Raw genomic sequence first — 18205 nt, 5'->3', positions numbered from 1 at the left:
TCTCTCCTTTTTTTTCTAGCAAACAACATCAATGACCATTTGTGATTAAATAAGGGAACAAAAGGAATCTTCTTACAAGTAAAACATTCTGAGTAAAATCAGCTGGCTTGGAAGTGAAGGGCATATGATGGCTAGACAGTTCTTTTTAAAAAAATATATTTTTATTGATTTAAGAGAGGAAGGGAGAGGGAGAGAGAGAAACATCAATGATGAGAGAGACTCATTGATTGGCTGCCTCCTGAGCACCTCCTACTGGAGATGGAGCCTGAAACGCAGGCATGTGCTCTGACCTGGAATCAAACCATGAGCTCCTGGTTCATATGCCCACACTCAAGCACTGAGCCATGATGGCTGTGCTATTCAGTCCTTTTTTAAAGGTCAGCAATGGTACACCTATATTTGGAGCATTTGTCCCTTTGAAATCTATGAGAATTTTGACTTAGTCTTGGAGCACTGGGTTAAATTGATCAATAAAAATTTACTCTTCCTTCTTTCCATTTCAACAAAATTGCTATAAATAATGAGCCATTCCTTTAAATTTACAGTTAGTTGGCTAAAGAAGGGCTTCCTGGCTATTGTCTAAACAGCTCATGCTGTAACCCGTAGCATGAGTCACCTCCTGACAGCACCATCTGTACGTGTCTGGACTCTGGGCAGTGCCTGTCGTGACTTGCATGGGTCCCTGATGACAGATGTAACTTGGAGACAGTGTCTCTTCTCTGGCATTTGCTATATAGTACCGTCAGTCTCTAGATTCCCAAGTGGATCAAGGTATTCTTTTTATTTCAAAAGCACTTCTTGGCATTCCAGTGCACGGGTCATATTTAACAACTACTACAGGAAGCGAAACGTGGGGCACTCCACAAAAACTCAAGCACACAACCCTGCCCTCTGAAAACATACATTTAAAAATAAATTACAGTGGAAAACTAGGTCTTGTGTTTGCAGGTCAAAGGGATATAAGTGCCAGAGAAGAGGAGCCAACTTGGATATTTTGTCTAGAACTCTGTATTCACGTCACGTGTACCCCATGTCATCACGTGTACCCCATGTGTGTCCTGTAAGTACATGGAATGCTAATTGTGCCACCACAGTTCTTTGCCTCTTTAAGATTTGTGTAATGTCCAAAAGTTCTGAAGCTACTTCTGGAACAAACTCCCTTTGAGGGAAGTATCTAAGAGAGTTATCGATCATTTATGAAAAAGAGAAAAATTTGACAGAAACAATATGTAATGCTGAAACTTAGTGTGACAATCCTTGATCCACAACTGAAAAGGAGTATCACACTACAGGAAATTTTAGAGTTTGCTTTCCCCAACTTTTCATCTGTCTTTGAGGAAAAAAAAGTATCTCATTACTATAGAGGCATATATATATGAATAAGCAAAATTCTGTAAGAGGCCTTATGTAATATTCTTGTGTCAACAACACAAACTTAATGAATTGTGTAGTAGTAAGGAAAGAACACAGTGGATAAGATACTTATTTGAAAATGGGAACCCTTAGAACTCATTAAGTCAAGGATCTGGAGACTAGTTATCTCATGAGGGAGATAATGTTATGGCTCTAGAAACATAATTATATCCCATCAAGAAAACTGCCTGGTCACTCCTAAAATGAGATCATCTCTCGCACAGTACCACTGTATGGAAGAACAGTAGTTCTAGCGATGCCGCTAGGAGGAATGAACCACTACAGATGAGAAGACAAAAAAAATCACAGTAATTATAGAAATACAAATGAGTTAGTGTTTTGAAAACAAATATTAGAGAGAGACTACAAAGTGTGAAAAGGCAGAGATATAATAAGATTTGAGAAATGGAGCAGAAGATTGAAAACAGGTGTTAGACACAGAATTTCTGGTGCTGAAAACCAGAGGTAGCAAAAGCATACTTCTCTGTTCTTGCATTTCAGAGCTTTACAACAACTAGGGCTCAGAAAATACTGCCAATGAATGATGAAAAACAAGTGCCAAAAAGGTGGGGGACATGGTACTTGGGCACACAATCCAACAGTTCATTCAGTCGTTACTGCAGGCTCTACTTGAGTCAGTGACCAAATGCTTGGTTGTAATTTGAGGGTGATTAAGTATACATTCACACACATATACATAGAGATACATAAACACAATACACACATAATATATATATATATATATATATATATATATATATATATATATATTAATAAAAGACAAACATGCAAATTGACTGTACCTTTGCTATGCCTTAAGCCACGCCCACCAGCCAATCAGAGTGACTATATGCAAATTAACCCAACCAGGATGGCAGCCGGCAGCCACAGAGCTGGAGCAAGCCGGAGGCTTGGTTGCCCCAATGATGGAGGAAGCCAAGCTTCCCACCTGCTGCGGCTGGCTCTGAGCTCCACTCAAAGCAATAAAGTTTCAATTATAGAAGATAAATAAACACCAGATACCTGCTTTCAGCCAGCCGTGGCCACGGAGCTGGAGCGAGCAGGAGGCTTGGGTTGCCCCTGGTAATGGAGGAAGCCAAGCTTCCCGCCTGCCCGCCCTGGCAAGCTCTGAGCTCCTCTCAAGGCTACAAAGTTTCAATTATAGAAGGTAAATAAATCCCGGAATAAAAAAGAAAAAAGAAAAAAAGGAGAGGTTGGGAGCTTCTGTCACCGGGGGAGCTTGGCCAGCCTGAAAACGGCCCTCAGCCCCTCACCCAGACTGGCCAGGCACCCCAGTGGGAACCCCCCACCCTAAAGGGAGTGTGGCCAGCCTGAAAACAGCCATCAGCCCCTCATCCAGGCTGGCCAGGCACCCCAGTGGGGACCCCCACCCTAAAGGGAGTGTGGCCAGCCTGCAAACACCCATCAGCCCCTCACCCAGGCTGGCCAGGCACCCCAGTGGGATCCCCACCCTGATCCGGGACACCCTTCAGGGCAAACCAGCCGGCCCCCACCCATGCACCAGGCCTCTATCCTATATAATAAAAGGGTAATATGCAAATTGACCCTAACAGCAGAAAGACTGGGAATGACTGGTCACTCTGACACACACTGACCACCAGGGGGCAGATGCTCTATGCAGGAGCTGCCCCCTGGTGATCAGTGCCTACCACAGGGGGAGCTCTGCTCAGCCACAAGCCAGGCTGCCAGCTGCCGGTACAGTGGTGGTGGTGGGAACCTCTCCTGCCTCCTCAGCCGTGCTAAGGATGTCCGACTGCAGCTTAGCCTGCTCCCCGCTGGCAAGTGGACATCCCCCAAGGGCTCTCGGGCTGCCAGAGGGATGTCTGACTGCCAGCTTAGGCCCAATTCCCGGGGAGCAGGCCTAAGCCAGCAGGTGGTCATCCCCCAAGGGGTCCCAGACTGTGAGAGAGCACAGGCCGGGCTGAGGGGACCCCCCCCCCCCCCCCCCCGCGAGTGCACAAATTTTTGTGCACTGGGCCTCTACTATATATATATATATATATATATATATATATATATATATATAGCCCACGTTCAAAGGCTGTTAAATCACGTTGTTTTCCCATATCTTCAGAAAAAAATCACTTCTACTGTCATGGTAAACAACCTGCTTCCCTATTTATAATGGTCTGGCCTTCTAGCAACTTCAGCATGAAATTATAGCTAATTTGCCTACAAACGTCAGGTGGTAATAATAATCTGGCCACTAAGTGTATATAATTTTTGATGTATTTTATACATCTAGAATGTTTACATTTGGCACAATGAAAGTTGACAAAATTAAGTCCTTGTTTTCTATTTGATAGCTGAAAGGATATTAAATATGCTAAGAAGGCATAGTGAGTGGGAGAGCTGTTGGTCATCCTTCCCCACATCTCCTTCATAGATCCCCCTCTGCAGATCTCCTGTCGTATTCCAGAAGGTCTAGGAGCCTCAAGGAAGACATAAGGGTGCAAAAGATATACCTCACTGCCAAAAAGGAAGCAGGTCCTTGGAGCTAACTTCCTATTTCCAAGATGATTTGTAAAATGTGTGTTGAGGATATTCATCAGGAAATCATGGTTTTGAAAACATGAAAGATGATAAAGATCTACCATGCCACCCCATTTTAAATGTCAGAGAATATTCACCTGAGTATGGCATGATCTAGTAGGGCATAGGGAAACCTGTTTGCCAGTATTGAATAATGTTCCTGAACTAGTAAATTAAAAACATTAAAACAATATAAACAAAAATGAAACAAAAAATCTGTTTATCAAAGAACTAGTTTGAGTAGTAAAAAAAAGAAGAAAAGACATAGCTTCACTGGTCAGGACCCCAAGCAGTTCACTTATGTAGAGCTGAGCCTCTACATAACTAGTATAACCCTGATCAACTAGCTCTCTCTAGTGATGCTAAACTTGAAGCATATTTTACTCTGAATGAGGTCATCAAGGAAGAGTGCTGATACATGGGGACAGCAGAAAGGTGTACAGATAGAAAGGTCTACTGCCCAGGGGGAAGAAGCTAAGCCTGTCCCAACTGTGGCCACTGGCTCAAGATCTTCCCCTCAACCCCAGTGTGCAAGTTTACTATTGTTCTTTGAACCTCACAGTTTCTGGACATCACATCTCTACTCCAGTTTTGCTTACTTCCATTCTAACCAGTTTTCTACACTTGGAACCATAGTCTGGTCCTTGTCATCATGGAGAACTACTTCCTCTCTGAAATCTAAATCTTCAGTTTCTCGTTCTGACCACCAGTTACATCTTTCTAGTTTTCACTCACCCTCTCCTACTAAATGTATTCACCCACTTCATTAAAGCTTCTGGTTATTTGCCCTTGCTGTATATCTACCCAATTCTCTCTTTCCTTCAAGTTGGACCTCATGACCCACATCTCAACCCCTCCCTTGTTCCCATTTTTTAGATAGAATCCCAATCCTCAATCTTTCTAACTGTTCACGTTTTTTGGTTCATTTTGCTTCTACTCAGAAAGCTTCTCTGGTTCCACTACCAAACTACAAAACATTTTTTTTTGGAAAATAATCACCAAATCATGTGTGCATTGGTGCCAATATACGGTCATGCAGTCATGATCTCTAGCCTCACCTGGGTCTCAAACACCTCTTGTCCCTAGCCATATCCCTCTCATTCACTTGACATCCATCCCCAGCTACATCCTCTTCTACAGGGTTCTGCCCAGAATCCACTCCTTCTTTCTCAGAAGATGACTGTCATGGGCACACTAGAGACCATATGGGGCCATATGGGTTCTCAGTTTCCTGTTCCTCTCACCAAGATTTATTTGTATTCACCCCATTACTTGCATCCCCTCATTTCAGTGGATAAAGTAAACCTCATTTTAACCAACTTTTTATTTGCCTCTCAGATCCCATCTATTTGTCTCCTTAGGAGCCTTTCTTTGTATCTCTTCTCTCTCCTGATTTTTAAATGAACATTAATTGACCAGTTCCATATTCTGCTCCAGACATGCACCTAAAAATGTTGTATACTTTATTTCATATAAATTCTATAACAACCCTGTAGAACAGGCACTACTTACTTCCCTGGATTCATCCTCTCTGTCTCTCTGCTCTCACTCTCAGCTACATCAACACTGTTCAAGTCCTAACTAAACCTTTCCTTGATCTGTCTTGTCTTCAAGTTTTACCCCTACACATCTGCTTCCCTTTAGTACCAAGCTTCTTGAAAGAGTAACCCCTACATCCTCTCTCTTCCTCACCTCCTGCTTATTCCTCAAGCCTTTTCTAATAAGACTGCACTTACTATTTGTGAAATGAGAACCTCCTGACTGAAATCCAGTGGATACTTTTCAGTCTTTATCTCACTTGATATCTGCCTCTTTTTTTTTTTTTTTTTTTTTTTTTATTCTTTTTTTTTTTTTCCTTCCCCCCCCCCCCTTGACAAACCCCTACCCTCCCTTACCCCCCAGTGTCTTATGTCCATTAGTTATGCTTATATGCATGCATACAAGTCCTTCGGTTGATCTCTTACTCCCCTCCCTCCTGCCCCCCAACTCTCTCTGGCCTTCCCACTGCAGTTTGACAATCAGTTTGAGGCAGCTCTGCCTCTGTATCTATTATTGTTCAAAAGTTTGTAATGGTCTTTATTATCCATGAATGAGTGAGATCATGTGGTATTTTTCCTTCATTGACTGGCTTGTTTCACTTAGCATAATGCTCTCCAGTTCCATCCATGATGTTGCAAATGGTAGGAGTTCCTTCTTTTTAACAGCAGCATAGTATTCCATCGTGTAGATGTACCACAGTTTTCTAATCCATTCATCTACTGATGGGCACTTAGGCTGTTTCCAGATCTTAGCTATGGTGAATTGTGCTGCTATGAACATCTGGGTGCATATATCCTTTCTGATTGGTGTTTCTGGTTTCTTGGGATATATTCCTAGGAGTGGGATCACAGGGTCAAATGGGAGTTCCATTTCCAATTTTTTGAGGAACCTCCATACTGCCTTCCATAGTGGCTGCACCAGTCTGCATTCCCACCAGCAGTGCACAAGTGTTCCTTTTTCTCCACATCCTCTCCAGCACTTGTAGTTTGTTGATTTGTTGATGATGGCCATTCTGACAGGTGTGAGATGGTACCTCATTGTTGTTTTGATTTGCATCTCTCGGATGATTAGTGACTTTGAGCATGTTTTCATATGTCTCTTGGCTTTCTGAATGTCCTCTTTTGAAAGGTGTCTATTTAGATCCTTTGCCCATTTTTTGATTGGATTGTTTATCTTCTTTTTGTTAAGTTGTATGAGTTCCCTATAAATTTTGGAGATTAAGCCCTTATCAGATATGAGGTTGGCAAATATGTTTTCCCACGAGGTGGGTTTTCTTGTTGTTTTGTTGATGGTTTCTTTTGCTGTGCAGAAGCTTTTTATTTTGATGTAGTCCCATTTGTTCAGTTTCTCTTTAGTTTCAACTGCCCTAGGAGCTGTATCAGTGAAGAAATTGTTTTGGCATATGTCTGAGATTTTGTTGCCTTTGTATTCTTCTAGAATTTTTATGGTTTCCTGTCGTACATTTAAGTCCTTTATCCATTTTGAGTTTATTCTTGTGTATGGTGTAAGTTGGTGGTCTAGTTTCATTTTCTTGCATATGTCTGTCCAATTTTCCCAACACCATTTATTGAAGAGACTATCTTGGCTCCATTGTATGTTCATGCCTCCTTTGTCAAAAATTAATTGAGCATATTGGTTCGGGCTAATTTCTGGACTCTCTATTCTATTCCACTGATCTATATGCCTGTTCTTGTGCCAGTACCAGGCAGTTTTGAGAACAGTGGCTTTGTAATACAGCTTGATATCTGGCATTGAGATCCCACCTACTTTGTTCTTTCGCAGGATCGTTGCAGCTATTCGGGGTCTTTTTTTATTCCAGATGAATTTTTGGAGAGTTCGTTCTAGATCTGTGAAGAAGGCCATTGGTATTTTAATGGGAAGTGCGTTGAATGTATAGATTGCTTTGGGTAGTATGGACATTTTAATGATGTTGATTCTACCTATCCAAGAACATGGTATGTTCTTCCATCTGTTTATGTCTTCCTCTATCTCTTTTTTCAACGTCCTGTAGTTTTCTGAGTAGAGGTCTTTAACCTCTTTAGTTAAGTTTATTCCTAGGTATCTTAATTTTTTTGGTGCGATGGTAAATGGGATTGTTTTTCTGATCTCCCTTTCTGAAAGTTCACTATTGGTGTATAGAAATGCCTCAGATTTCTTGGGGTTAATTTTGTATCCTGCTACATTGCCAAATTCATGTATTAAGTCTAGTAGCTTTTTGATGGAGTCTCTAGGGTTTTGTATGTATAATATCATGTCATCTGCAAATAAGGACAGTTTTACTTCCTCTTTTCCAATTTGGATGCCTTTTATTTCTTCTTCTTGCCTAATTGCAATGGCTAATACTTCCAGGACTATGTTGAACAGGAGTGGTGAGAGTGGGCATCCCTGTCTTGTTCCTGTTCTTAGGGGAAATGGTGTTAGTTTTTGTCCATTGAGTATGATGTTGGCTGTGGGCCTGTCATATATGGCTTTTATTATGTTGAGGTATGATCCTTCTATTCCCACCTTTCTGAGAGTTTTTATCAAAAATGGGTGTTGGATTTTGTCGAATGCTTTTTCTGCATCAATTGATATGACCATGTGGTTTTTTTCTTTCAATTTGTTTATGTGATGTATCACATTTATTGATTTACGGATGTTGTACCATCCTTGCATCTCTGGGATAAATCCTACTTGGTCATGGTGTATGATCCTTCTGATGTACTGCTGGATCCGATTTGCTAAGATTTTGTTGAGGATTTTGGCATCTATGTTCATGAGGGATATTGGCCTGTAATTCTCTTTCATTGTGATGTCTTTACCTGGTTTTGGTATTAGGGTGATGCTGGCTTCATAGAATGAGCTTGGAAGCGTTCCTTCCTCTTGAATTTTTTGTAGTAGTCTGAGGAGGGTGGGTTTTAGTTCTTCCTTGAATGTTTGGTAGAACTCCCCTGTGAAGCCGTCTGGCCCTGGGCTTTTGTTTGCTGGAAGCTTTCTGATGACTGCTTCAATTTCTTCCATAGTTATTGGCCTATTGAGGTTTTTAGATTCTTCCTGATTGAGTTTTGGAATGTTGTATTTTTCTAGGAATTTGTCCATTTCCTCCAGGTTGTCCAGTTTGTTGGAGTAGAGTTGCTCGTAGTATTGTTTAACAATCATTTGTATTTCTGTGGGGTCTGTTGTTATTTCGCCTCTATCATTTCTGATTTGGTTTATTTGGGACCTCTCTCTTTGCTTCTTGGTGAGCCTGGCTAGGGGTTTGTCAATCTTGTTTATCCTTTCAAAGAACCAGCTCTTGGTTTCATTGATTTTCTGTATTGTTTTTTTGGTCTCTATTTCATTGATTTCTGCTCTAATCTTTATTATCTCCTTCCTTCTGCTCACTCTGGGGTTTTCTTGTTGCTCTCTTTCTAATTCTTTGAGTTGTAGAGTTAGATGATTGACTACCATTTTTTCTTGTTTTTTGAGATAGGCCTGTAGAGCTATAAACTTTCCTCTCAGGACTGCTTTCATTGTGTCCCAGAGGTTTTGGATTGTTGTGTTTTCATTGTCATTAGTGTCCAGGATGTTTTTAATTTCTTCTTTGATGTCATCGGTAACCCAATCAATATTTAATAACATGCTATTCAGCTTCCAAGTGTTTGAGTATTTTGGGTTGTTTTTATTGTAGTTTATTTCTAACATTATGCCATCGTGGTCTGCGAAGAAGCTTTTTATGATTTCAATCTTCTTGAATTTGTGGAGACTTTGCTTGTGACCCAATATGTGGTCTATTTTTGAATATGTCCCATGAGCACCTGAGAGGAATGTATATTCCGCAGCTGTGGGGTGAAGTGTTCTGAAGATGTCAATTAAGTCCATCTGATCTAGTGAGTCATTTAGGATTGCTGTTTCTTTGCTGAGTTTTTGTCTAGCGGATTTATCCAGTGATGTCAGTGGTGTATTAAAGTCCCCTACTATGATTGTATTGTTGTCGATCTCTCCCCTGATATCTTCCAGAAGTTTTCTTATGTATGTGGGTGCTCCTGCATTGGGTGCATATATGTTTACCAGGGTTATATCTTCTTGTTGTATTGATCCCTTTAGTATTATGAAGTGGCCTTCCTTATCTCTGGTTATGGCCTTCACTTTGAGATGTATTTTGTCAGATATAAGTATTGCTACCCCAGCTTTCTTTTCCTTTCCATTTGCGTGAAAGATATTTTTCCATCCCTTCACTTTCAGTCTGTGTGAGTCCCTTCTAATGAGGTGGGTCTCTTGTAGACAGCAGATGTATGGGTCATGTTTTTTTATCCATTCAGCCACTCGATGTCTTTTGGTTGGAGCATTTAGTCCATTTACATTTAAAGTTATTATTGAAAGGTATTTGTTTGAAGCCATTTCTTTTTTTGTGTGTGTGTATGTGGCTGTTTTCTTTCTGAGCTTGATATTTCTTCTGTTTAGACCAGTCCCTTTAGCATTTCTTGCATGGCTGGCTTGGTGGTGATAAACTCCCTTAGCCCTTTTTTGTCTGTGAAGCTTCTTATTTCCCCTTCAATTTTGAATGATAGCCTTGCTGGATAGAGTATTCTTGGATTCAGTCCTTTGCTTCGCATCACTTTGTAGATTTCCGTCCATTCTTTTCTGGCCTGATGTGTTTCTGTTGAGAAATCATTTGATAATCTAATGGGAGATCCCTTGTATGTTACTTTCCGTCTCTCTCTTGCAGCCTGTAAGATTCTCTCTTTATCCTGAACAATTGCCATGGTAATTATGATGTGTCTTGGTGTGGGTCTTTTCGGGTTCACCTTGTTTGGAACTCTCTGGGCTTGTGTGACTTTTTTCTTCCCCACCTCAGGGAAGTTTTCTGATATTATTTCTTCGAATAGGTTTTCTAATCCATGTTCATCTTTCTGTTGTTCTGGCACCCCTATTATTCGTATGTTGTTTCGTTTCATGTTGTCCCAAAGCTCCCTTAGGCTCTCCTCCTGTCTTTTAATTTTTTTCTCCATTTGCCGTACAGTTTGAGTGTGTTTTGCTTCCTTGTCTTCTAATTCACTAATTCGGTCCTCCGCTTCTCCCAGTCTACTGTTGATACTTTCAATGGAGTTTTTTATTGAAGCTATGTCACTCTTCATTTCTTCTTGGGACTTACTTAAGTTGTTGATTTTTTCATCTGTTTCTTCTAGCTTCTTACATAAGTAGTTGAGTTTTTCATCTGTTTCTTCTTGCTTCTTGAACATGTGGTGCATGTACTCTAGGAATCTTATTCTGAATTCTTTTTCCGTCATGTTGCATATCTCTGTCTCACTTAGCTGCTTTTCTGGGGAGTCCTCCTTTTCTTTCCTTTGGGGGTTTCTTTGCCTACCCATGTTTGATCTCGCTGACATATGTAGATGTTGAGATGTTCAGTGGCTGCTCCCTGGGTTGCAGGGGCTCCTTGGGTTGTGGTTGCTGCTCAGATGATTGCGGTAGCAGCTGCTTTCCAGTTGGCAGCAGCTCCTCTGGTGGGTGTTGTTCACAGCTGTGTTGGCTCTTCTGGCTGGTGGGGGGAGGCTTCACGTACAGTTGCTGTTCCACAGACAGAGGGTGTGGTGATCAGGAGGCTGTGGTGATCAGGAGGCTGCGGTGCTCAGGGGGCTGCTGTTGCTTGGACCTGCTGCGTTGATTTAAAGGCACAAAATACAACAGAGCAAGGCACAACGTACCAGGCACTGAACACAAGTATATTCACAATATTAATAACCCCAAATAAAGGTGACCACCCGAATTAAGAGAATTAGGGGATAAGGGAGAAAGAAGAGAAGAAGATAAAAGAGAGAACAGAAAAGAAAAATAAGAAAAAAACAAACAAAAAAGGAGTGCAAAAATAGAATTGGGAAAAAAGAGGGGGGAAAAAAAGAGAGCGAAAAAAGAGAATGAAGTAGAAGCGGGGAAGAGACTCCCCGTATGAGGAGCAAACTCCAATAGAACTGCCACTAATCTCAACAAATTCCAGCAACAGATCCCTGGAGATGAATGCAAACTACAAACCACCAATAATATCCAGAGGGGTAAGGGAAAACAGAAGCACAAAAATAACTGGGGTGGGGTGGAGGGGGGAAGGGAAAAACCAGCAGAAAAAATAAAGAAAAAGAAAAAGAAAAAGAAAAAGAAAAAGAAAAAGAAAAACAACCTCACAACCAGTTCTAAAAAAGAAGAAAAAACACAAAACAAAACAAACAAACAAATTAAAAAAAAAAAAAAAAAAAGCCCAATATATTCAACAATCAAGAAAACAATAGAAAGATAAGAGAGAAAAAAAATGTTTGGAAATTGAAGAAGGATAAAGAATAGGTGTATAAGGATTTAGAGCAGTAGATTGGAAATAGGATATATAAGTAGGGTGGAATTAGACAGGGGGTAAAAAGAGGGAATTGGGAAAGTCTGGAGCAGGAATAGGGTAAGAGAAACAGGACACCAAAAGGGGAAAAGTAAGGAAGAGGGTTTTAGCAAAGAGGTGGAATTGAGATAGGGAAAATTAATGCTAAATGAACGATGAAAATAGAATGGAGAACACTAATCCCAAAAGAAAATAAAGAGAAAATAAAATGGCACTTTAAAAAATGGTAAAATGGTAGCAGTAATAATACTGGTTAAAAATAAAAATGTGGTAATTGAAAGGGTAAAATCAGGTGATGGAAAAAGAAGAAAAAGAGAAAAAAAAATTTGGTTTCTTAGTAAAAAGGTGAAAAAATTAAAAAGAAAAAGAAAAAGAAAAAATTTGCAGTAGTGATGGTCTTTCGGTTCTTCTACTCTTCAGCCTGGTTCGCCTCAGTCCTGCCAGGTATTTAGGAGGGTGTTGAATTTGCCTGCATTACACTGTTCCTCAGTGTTGTAAATCACTGTCCTGATTTTAAAGCAGGCTGTATTTGTGATCCAGTCTGCCTTAATTTGTATTCCCCTAAGAGTCAGTTTGTGGCTCAGCCTCTGGGTGGCAGTGTTTTTGGGTTGGCCTCTGAGGCTATACAGCTTCTCTATCCTTTTTTAATCCTTACCCTGCTCTGTGTTGTTGGTGGGACTGAAAATCCCTCTATAGGCCAGACCCTGGTAACTCCCAGGGGCTAATCAGCTTGTTTTAGTCCTTTATCTCATACAGGGTGGAATCTGGGAGTGGCTGTGCTCCTTGCCTGGGGGGCTGGCAGGAGGAATTCCACCCTCTGGAGGAATGGCTGCCCCAGTCCTGGGCCCAGGGGGGTCTCAGCACTCAATTCGCTGCCACCTCCTCCGGCTCCCCCTCTTTCCTCAGCCTCTCGCCAGATTCCCCTCGTCTGCACCTTCACCCTCTCTTCAGCACAGGTGAGTGCCTGTATCCGAACTGTCCTATGAGCAGGATTCAGTGAAAACAAAGAAACAGACAAACGCCGGCTGGCCGCGGAAACGCTCCCCTCTTACCGGTCTGGGAAACGCTCCTCTCTTATGGGCACTGCATGGTCTGATCAGTTCCTCAGGATGCCCCCTTTAGTCTCAGTTCTCCGCAGTCACAAAATCCAAATCTCAAATCTCCTGGCGCCAGCAAACCCGCGGAACTCCTTACCCTGGTCAGGGTCTGTGTCTGTCCCAAGAGACGCGGCTGTCTGCCATGCGGTCTCCCTCCGACCCTCTGGGCTCAGGTCTGGCAAACTTTCCTGCCCAGATCCCTGGTTTTTAACCTTTCCAGGGGAGGTCTGCCCTTCCAGGCTGCAAGCCGTCTCACCAGCTGAGTAAATTTGCCAATTCGGGGTGGGTGTTATTAGTTTCAGCTGCTTACTCTGTTTGCTCCGGGACAAGACCTGGGACGCGTCTGCCTATATCGCCGCCATCTTTCCGTCCTATCTGCCTCTTATTACACGTATTCAAGCCCTTCTGCTTTCAGCATTCTTCTCCACCAACTTCCATAGTAACGTATTTTCCTGATATTCTTATCACTTTGAAAACTTCTCAACCTGTCCTTGAGTGTCTGTTCCTGAGTCCATCCCTTAAACGTGTGTGTTCCCCAGGTCTCTGTCCTCATTCTCTTCTCTGAGTGATCTTATTTATCCCCACACTTCCAGCTATTGCATACAATCCAATGATGTCTATATTTATGCCTCAGTTCAAATTTCTAGCCTGAGCTTCACACTCTTATCCAAGGGCCCCTCTGGATAGCAACACGTAGATATTCCCAAACAAAAGTCATCCTTTTCAATCTCAAATCTATCTCTTCTTTCAGGTTCCCCTACTTGCTGCATTCAGTGTTCACATCACCATGTAACTAAGATAAACCAGGTAGCCATTCATCCTTGACTCTCAAAATTTTCCATGTGTACAGTTCTTTGCTTTCACTGCATGTTAGACCATTTTGAAAGGTTAGATTTTATATGCTGTTTAGTCTTTAGACATCATACTTATAGCATTTAAGTTGCAGCCAACTCTTTAGTGACTACTTTTAATAAAGCATTTAAAAATATATTGTATGAGGTTATGACTTGAGTGTGTTCAACCTGGGAAAGAAACATCCTACTTCAGGCGAAATAAAAACAGGAAAACATGGTTTATTCTCTTATTGTCATGGCAGGTGTTGAGTGTTATCTGTTTCTTGTCAGCTGCCCATCTGCACTGACTGTGTAAGGCTCTGTTAAGCTTTTGCCTACTTAGGATGACTCATTTTCTTCTTGCAGTAATATATAGAGACTTTTCTCCCTGAAACAGCCTTGGGATATTTTTCTCTGCAAGTCTCTGGTTCTTCCTGTTTCCTGATTTCCGAATCTTTGCTAATACCCACCCAGATATGAAAATAAAAAAGGAACACTATGAGAGATTTAACCATATTTACCTTCTAATTCTTTTATTATCATCGGGCATGTCAATATCCGGGTTCAACTGGTAATTAAGGAATTCATTACCAAAGAGATCATATTCCAAGTAACAGCCAAGTTGAGCAAACTCCAGTAGTTCCTTCTTATCAAGTATAGTCCTAGAGACAATAAGACAGACATATTGTTATTATCAAGAGCCTATTTTCCACATATACAGATTAAAAGTTTCAAGCACATTATGTACTGAAACATAGTTTAAGTAACTGAACTTTTGAATTGGCTTCTATGAAGTGACTATAAAATAGTAAGTTCAGTTTGTTAGCAGAAATAAGAGGTTTACCCATCCAAAAGGGACTTTTACCTTTTAAAGTACTGGGGGAAAAAGACACATATGCAATACCCTTTGTAATACTTTTAGCAATAAAATAAAATAAAATAAAATAAAAAAATAAAATAAAGTACTGGGGAACGGTGGACATTTTAATTATGTTGCCAATACTCAAAAACGCAATTTTGTTATTTTTTATTATTTACTTTATTTTATTATTTTTTAATCCTCACCTGAGGATGTGTTTTTATTGATTCTAGAGAGAGATGACAGGGACGGGGGGTGAAAAAAAATAAAACATTGACGTGAGAGAGAAACATTAATTGGTTGTCTCCTGTATGTTCGCCGACCTGGGATCAAATCTGCAATTTTTTTTGGTGTATGGAGCAATGCTCCAACAAACTGAGCCACCTGGCCAGGGCTACTCAAAACCAATTTTGTAATTCTCCTATAGAACTGTCTTCAGGATATGATCCATATACGTTTGGAAAACCTTAGTGACTGCTGTGAACTGTGGAAACTATTGCAAGAAATTTGGCACCAGGCGCCATGCATTACGTGAGTGATCCTAATCTGGGGAAAACCTGAAGCTAAGGTACAATAAGAGGATTAGCTTCTTGTTAAGATCATTACCTGGTTCTAAAATTAATTTCAAAGCTTATGTGAATATCATTAAAACTTCCTTAAAAGGTGCAATACTCCTATATATATATGTATATATATATATTTAAACTCTTGTGTGCTTACTTTTAAAATACAACTTATTACTTCATGGTGATTTTCGTGGGTATCTTCTAATTCAATAGAGAACTTAGTAATAATATCACTAGTTTCTGTTGCAAAACTATGAAATGAATGGAAAAAGAGAAAAGTGCAAGGTAAGTACAGTAAACCTTCAGAGGACTAGTCTGGAGCAAGAGGAAATGATCTTAAGAAATTTATATTATAACAAGTAAAAAGGGATGCATTTCGTTAGGCCCCCAGAAACATGATAGAAATTCAAACACACAGAGAAATAAGAAGGAAGAAAATATTCTATCAAAATACAATGACTATGGAACTAATGTGAGGGGGGAATATACCCCATTTGACATTGTGTAAAGGTAATTGAGGGCCTAGAAAAAGAATGACTGGGATCCAGCATTGGCCTGGAGAAGAGTTGGGATGTCAGACAATCATTGTCTGATTAGGATTGGGTATACTCCAATATACTTTTACTTTGGCAATACCAGGATGCAAGGATTAAAGCACTATTACATGTCTATAAATCTCTTCTACGAGGTCCGAAGTATTTTCAAAGCCTTTCTTCCAAACCATAGGAGGACCAATTAAGCCTCCGTGTGTCACGAGTGCAGGAGTTTCTGCTGTGCTGAGATGCTTTCTGGGAGTTCACTATTGACTTTCATTCTGAGCAATAACATTGGAGCTGGCTTCTATTTATCCTATTCACCAATTTAGCATAACTTAGAGTTCACAGTGTTGTTTTAGGCATATTCTAAAATGTGCATTAGTTCTGTGCTTTCTTCTATTAAAACGACTCCTTTTCCGTCTTCTTACTATGGAAACCATCTTTTGCTTCCAGAGTTACCAGACTAAAAGGATATGTGTTTTTCTATAGTAAGCATTTTGTTTCCCTCTCAAAGAACTATGCTTATACACAAAAGTATACACAATTAAAATAACAAAAGGGGGAAGAAATAAGTTTAGTATTTTTCCTTTTGAGTCAATTCATTCGGTTTGTTCATTAGCAATATAGGCAAGGTACTGGGGTGAGGGCAGGGAGGGCAGGTTGGAGTCGAGAAGAGAATGGAAGTGCCAATAACAGGTTGGATCAGACTCTGACTTCTACTCCTAAAACCTTTTTCCTTCTACTGGCATAATGTCTTGAGAGTAAGTTTTCTAAATTTTAAGTGTTATATTGAGAAACATATTCAATGAAAAGTCCATAGTAAGTAAAAAATCATAAAAAAATCTTTAGTCTTAGATTCAATTGTAAATAAAAAGTAAAGTTGCTGATCATCATCATCATCACCATTATCATCATCATCATCATCATCATCATCATCATCATCGTAGCTGGGAATTATAAGAAAGTACTGATCTAGCATTGTGCTAAGTGCTTTGTATTTATCTCATTCAATATTCTTCACAATTCTTTCAGGTCTCAATTTTACAGATGAGGAAACTGGGACTTAACATATTAGATATTCAAGGTGATATGCTGAAGTATAAATTAATTTCAAAGTTAGAATCTACTCTCTTAACTGTCATACTTATAATATTATTTCTCCTATGGCTAAATATTCTGTACTCAAAGGACATTTTCCAAAATTGCATTGTCTGTGTACATCATATGCTATAATTTTTATTTTTAAACTAGAAGCCCAGTGCACAAAACTTGTGCATGGGGCAGGGGGGCGGTGGTAGGAGGGGGTCCCTCAGCCCGGCCTGTACCCTCTCCAATCCAGGATCCCTCTCACAATCCGGAACCACTGGCTCCTAACTGCTCACCTGCCTGCCTGCGTGATGCCCTAAATGCTCCCCTGCTGGCCTGATAGTCTTAACTGCTCTCCCCTCCTGGCCTGATCCCCCTAATTGTCTAACTGCTCTCCCTTCCTCTACGCACCCTTCAGACCCCTGGTGCAGGTGTGCTGAAAGCTCTCTGTCACGGCCCTGCCCCTATCCTGATTGATCGTTACATGATGGCATCCCGGGCAATTTGCATATTCCTCTATTATTAGTATGGATTCAATTCCCTCCCCATAGTAACCTCATTTGCACTTGAAAAATCGGGAATTTACCATTAAAGAGGGTGATGAACCCCAAAAGTAAGAAAAGATTGCTTTATGGCAATACTTAATTGCAAGTTCAGAGAGTAACTACTTATAATAGGATTTGACCATTGCAGTTACTTCAGGCAGTTCAAATGCCATGGTCAAAAAAGGAGAAGGAACTATATTAATCATGACCACTGTTTACTTTCTTACTAGGAACCTGATATTGCTCTGGGCCTTTTACAAATATTAAGGGGCATATATTAAGGGTCCATCTTTCTCCTAAAGTTCAGACTTGCATGTCTAACTGCCTGCTTGTCATGTCCATGTGGATGTCCAATAGACAGCTCAAGTTTAACATGTCTCCAACTAAATGCCTCGTCTACCACCCTAAACTACCTGCTCTAACACCCTTTCCTATCTCAGTGGATGGTAACTCCATCCATCCAGTTGCTCAGGCCAAAAAATCTTATGATTATCCTGACTGCTTGGTTTCTTTTATACTCTACATCTAATCCATTAGGGTAGACTTTTGGCTCAACTGCTTTCAGAGTATGACCAGAATCCAGACAGGTCACCATGTCCCTACTCCTTCCTGGTCTGAATCACCATCATCTCTTGTAGGATCTCTGCAGTAGAGTCTCACTGCTCCCCTTATTTCTACCTCTGCTATTTCTACTGCAGTCAATTCAAATACAGCAACCAAAGCCTGTCTCCACACCCAAGTCATATCAGGTCTCTCCTCTGTTCAGAACCCACCAATGGCTTGCCATTTGCATCAGAGAAAAAATTGGGGTGGCCGGTGAGGCCTCACCTGATCTCTT

The 18205-nt window shown here is 40.7% G+C and overlaps 1 protein-coding gene across 3 annotated transcripts in view; it reads right to left on the bottom strand.

Annotated features, from left to right (window-relative positions):
* Positions 1 to 18205, bottom strand: part of PTER (phosphotriesterase related) — a 75384-nt gene that overhangs the window by 1927 nt on the left and 55252 nt on the right. For all 3 annotated transcript variants that reach the window (XM_070432301.1, XM_070432319.1, XM_070432309.1), the window contains exon 4: positions 14297 to 14437. In XM_070432301.1, the coding sequence (XP_070288402.1) occupies positions 14297 to 14437 (141 nt within the window). The remainder of the gene's footprint in view (positions 1 to 14296; positions 14438 to 18205) is intronic.

The sequence above is a fragment of the Myotis yumanensis genome, unplaced genomic scaffold, assembly GCF_028538775.1.
Source record: "Myotis yumanensis isolate MYYU_CA2020_CCGP unplaced genomic scaffold, mMyoYum1.0.hap1 SCAF_1, whole genome shotgun sequence".
NCBI classification, from domain to species: domain Eukaryota; kingdom Metazoa; phylum Chordata; class Mammalia; order Chiroptera; family Vespertilionidae; genus Myotis; species Myotis yumanensis.
This window is presented reverse-complemented; position numbering and strand designations above follow the sequence as displayed.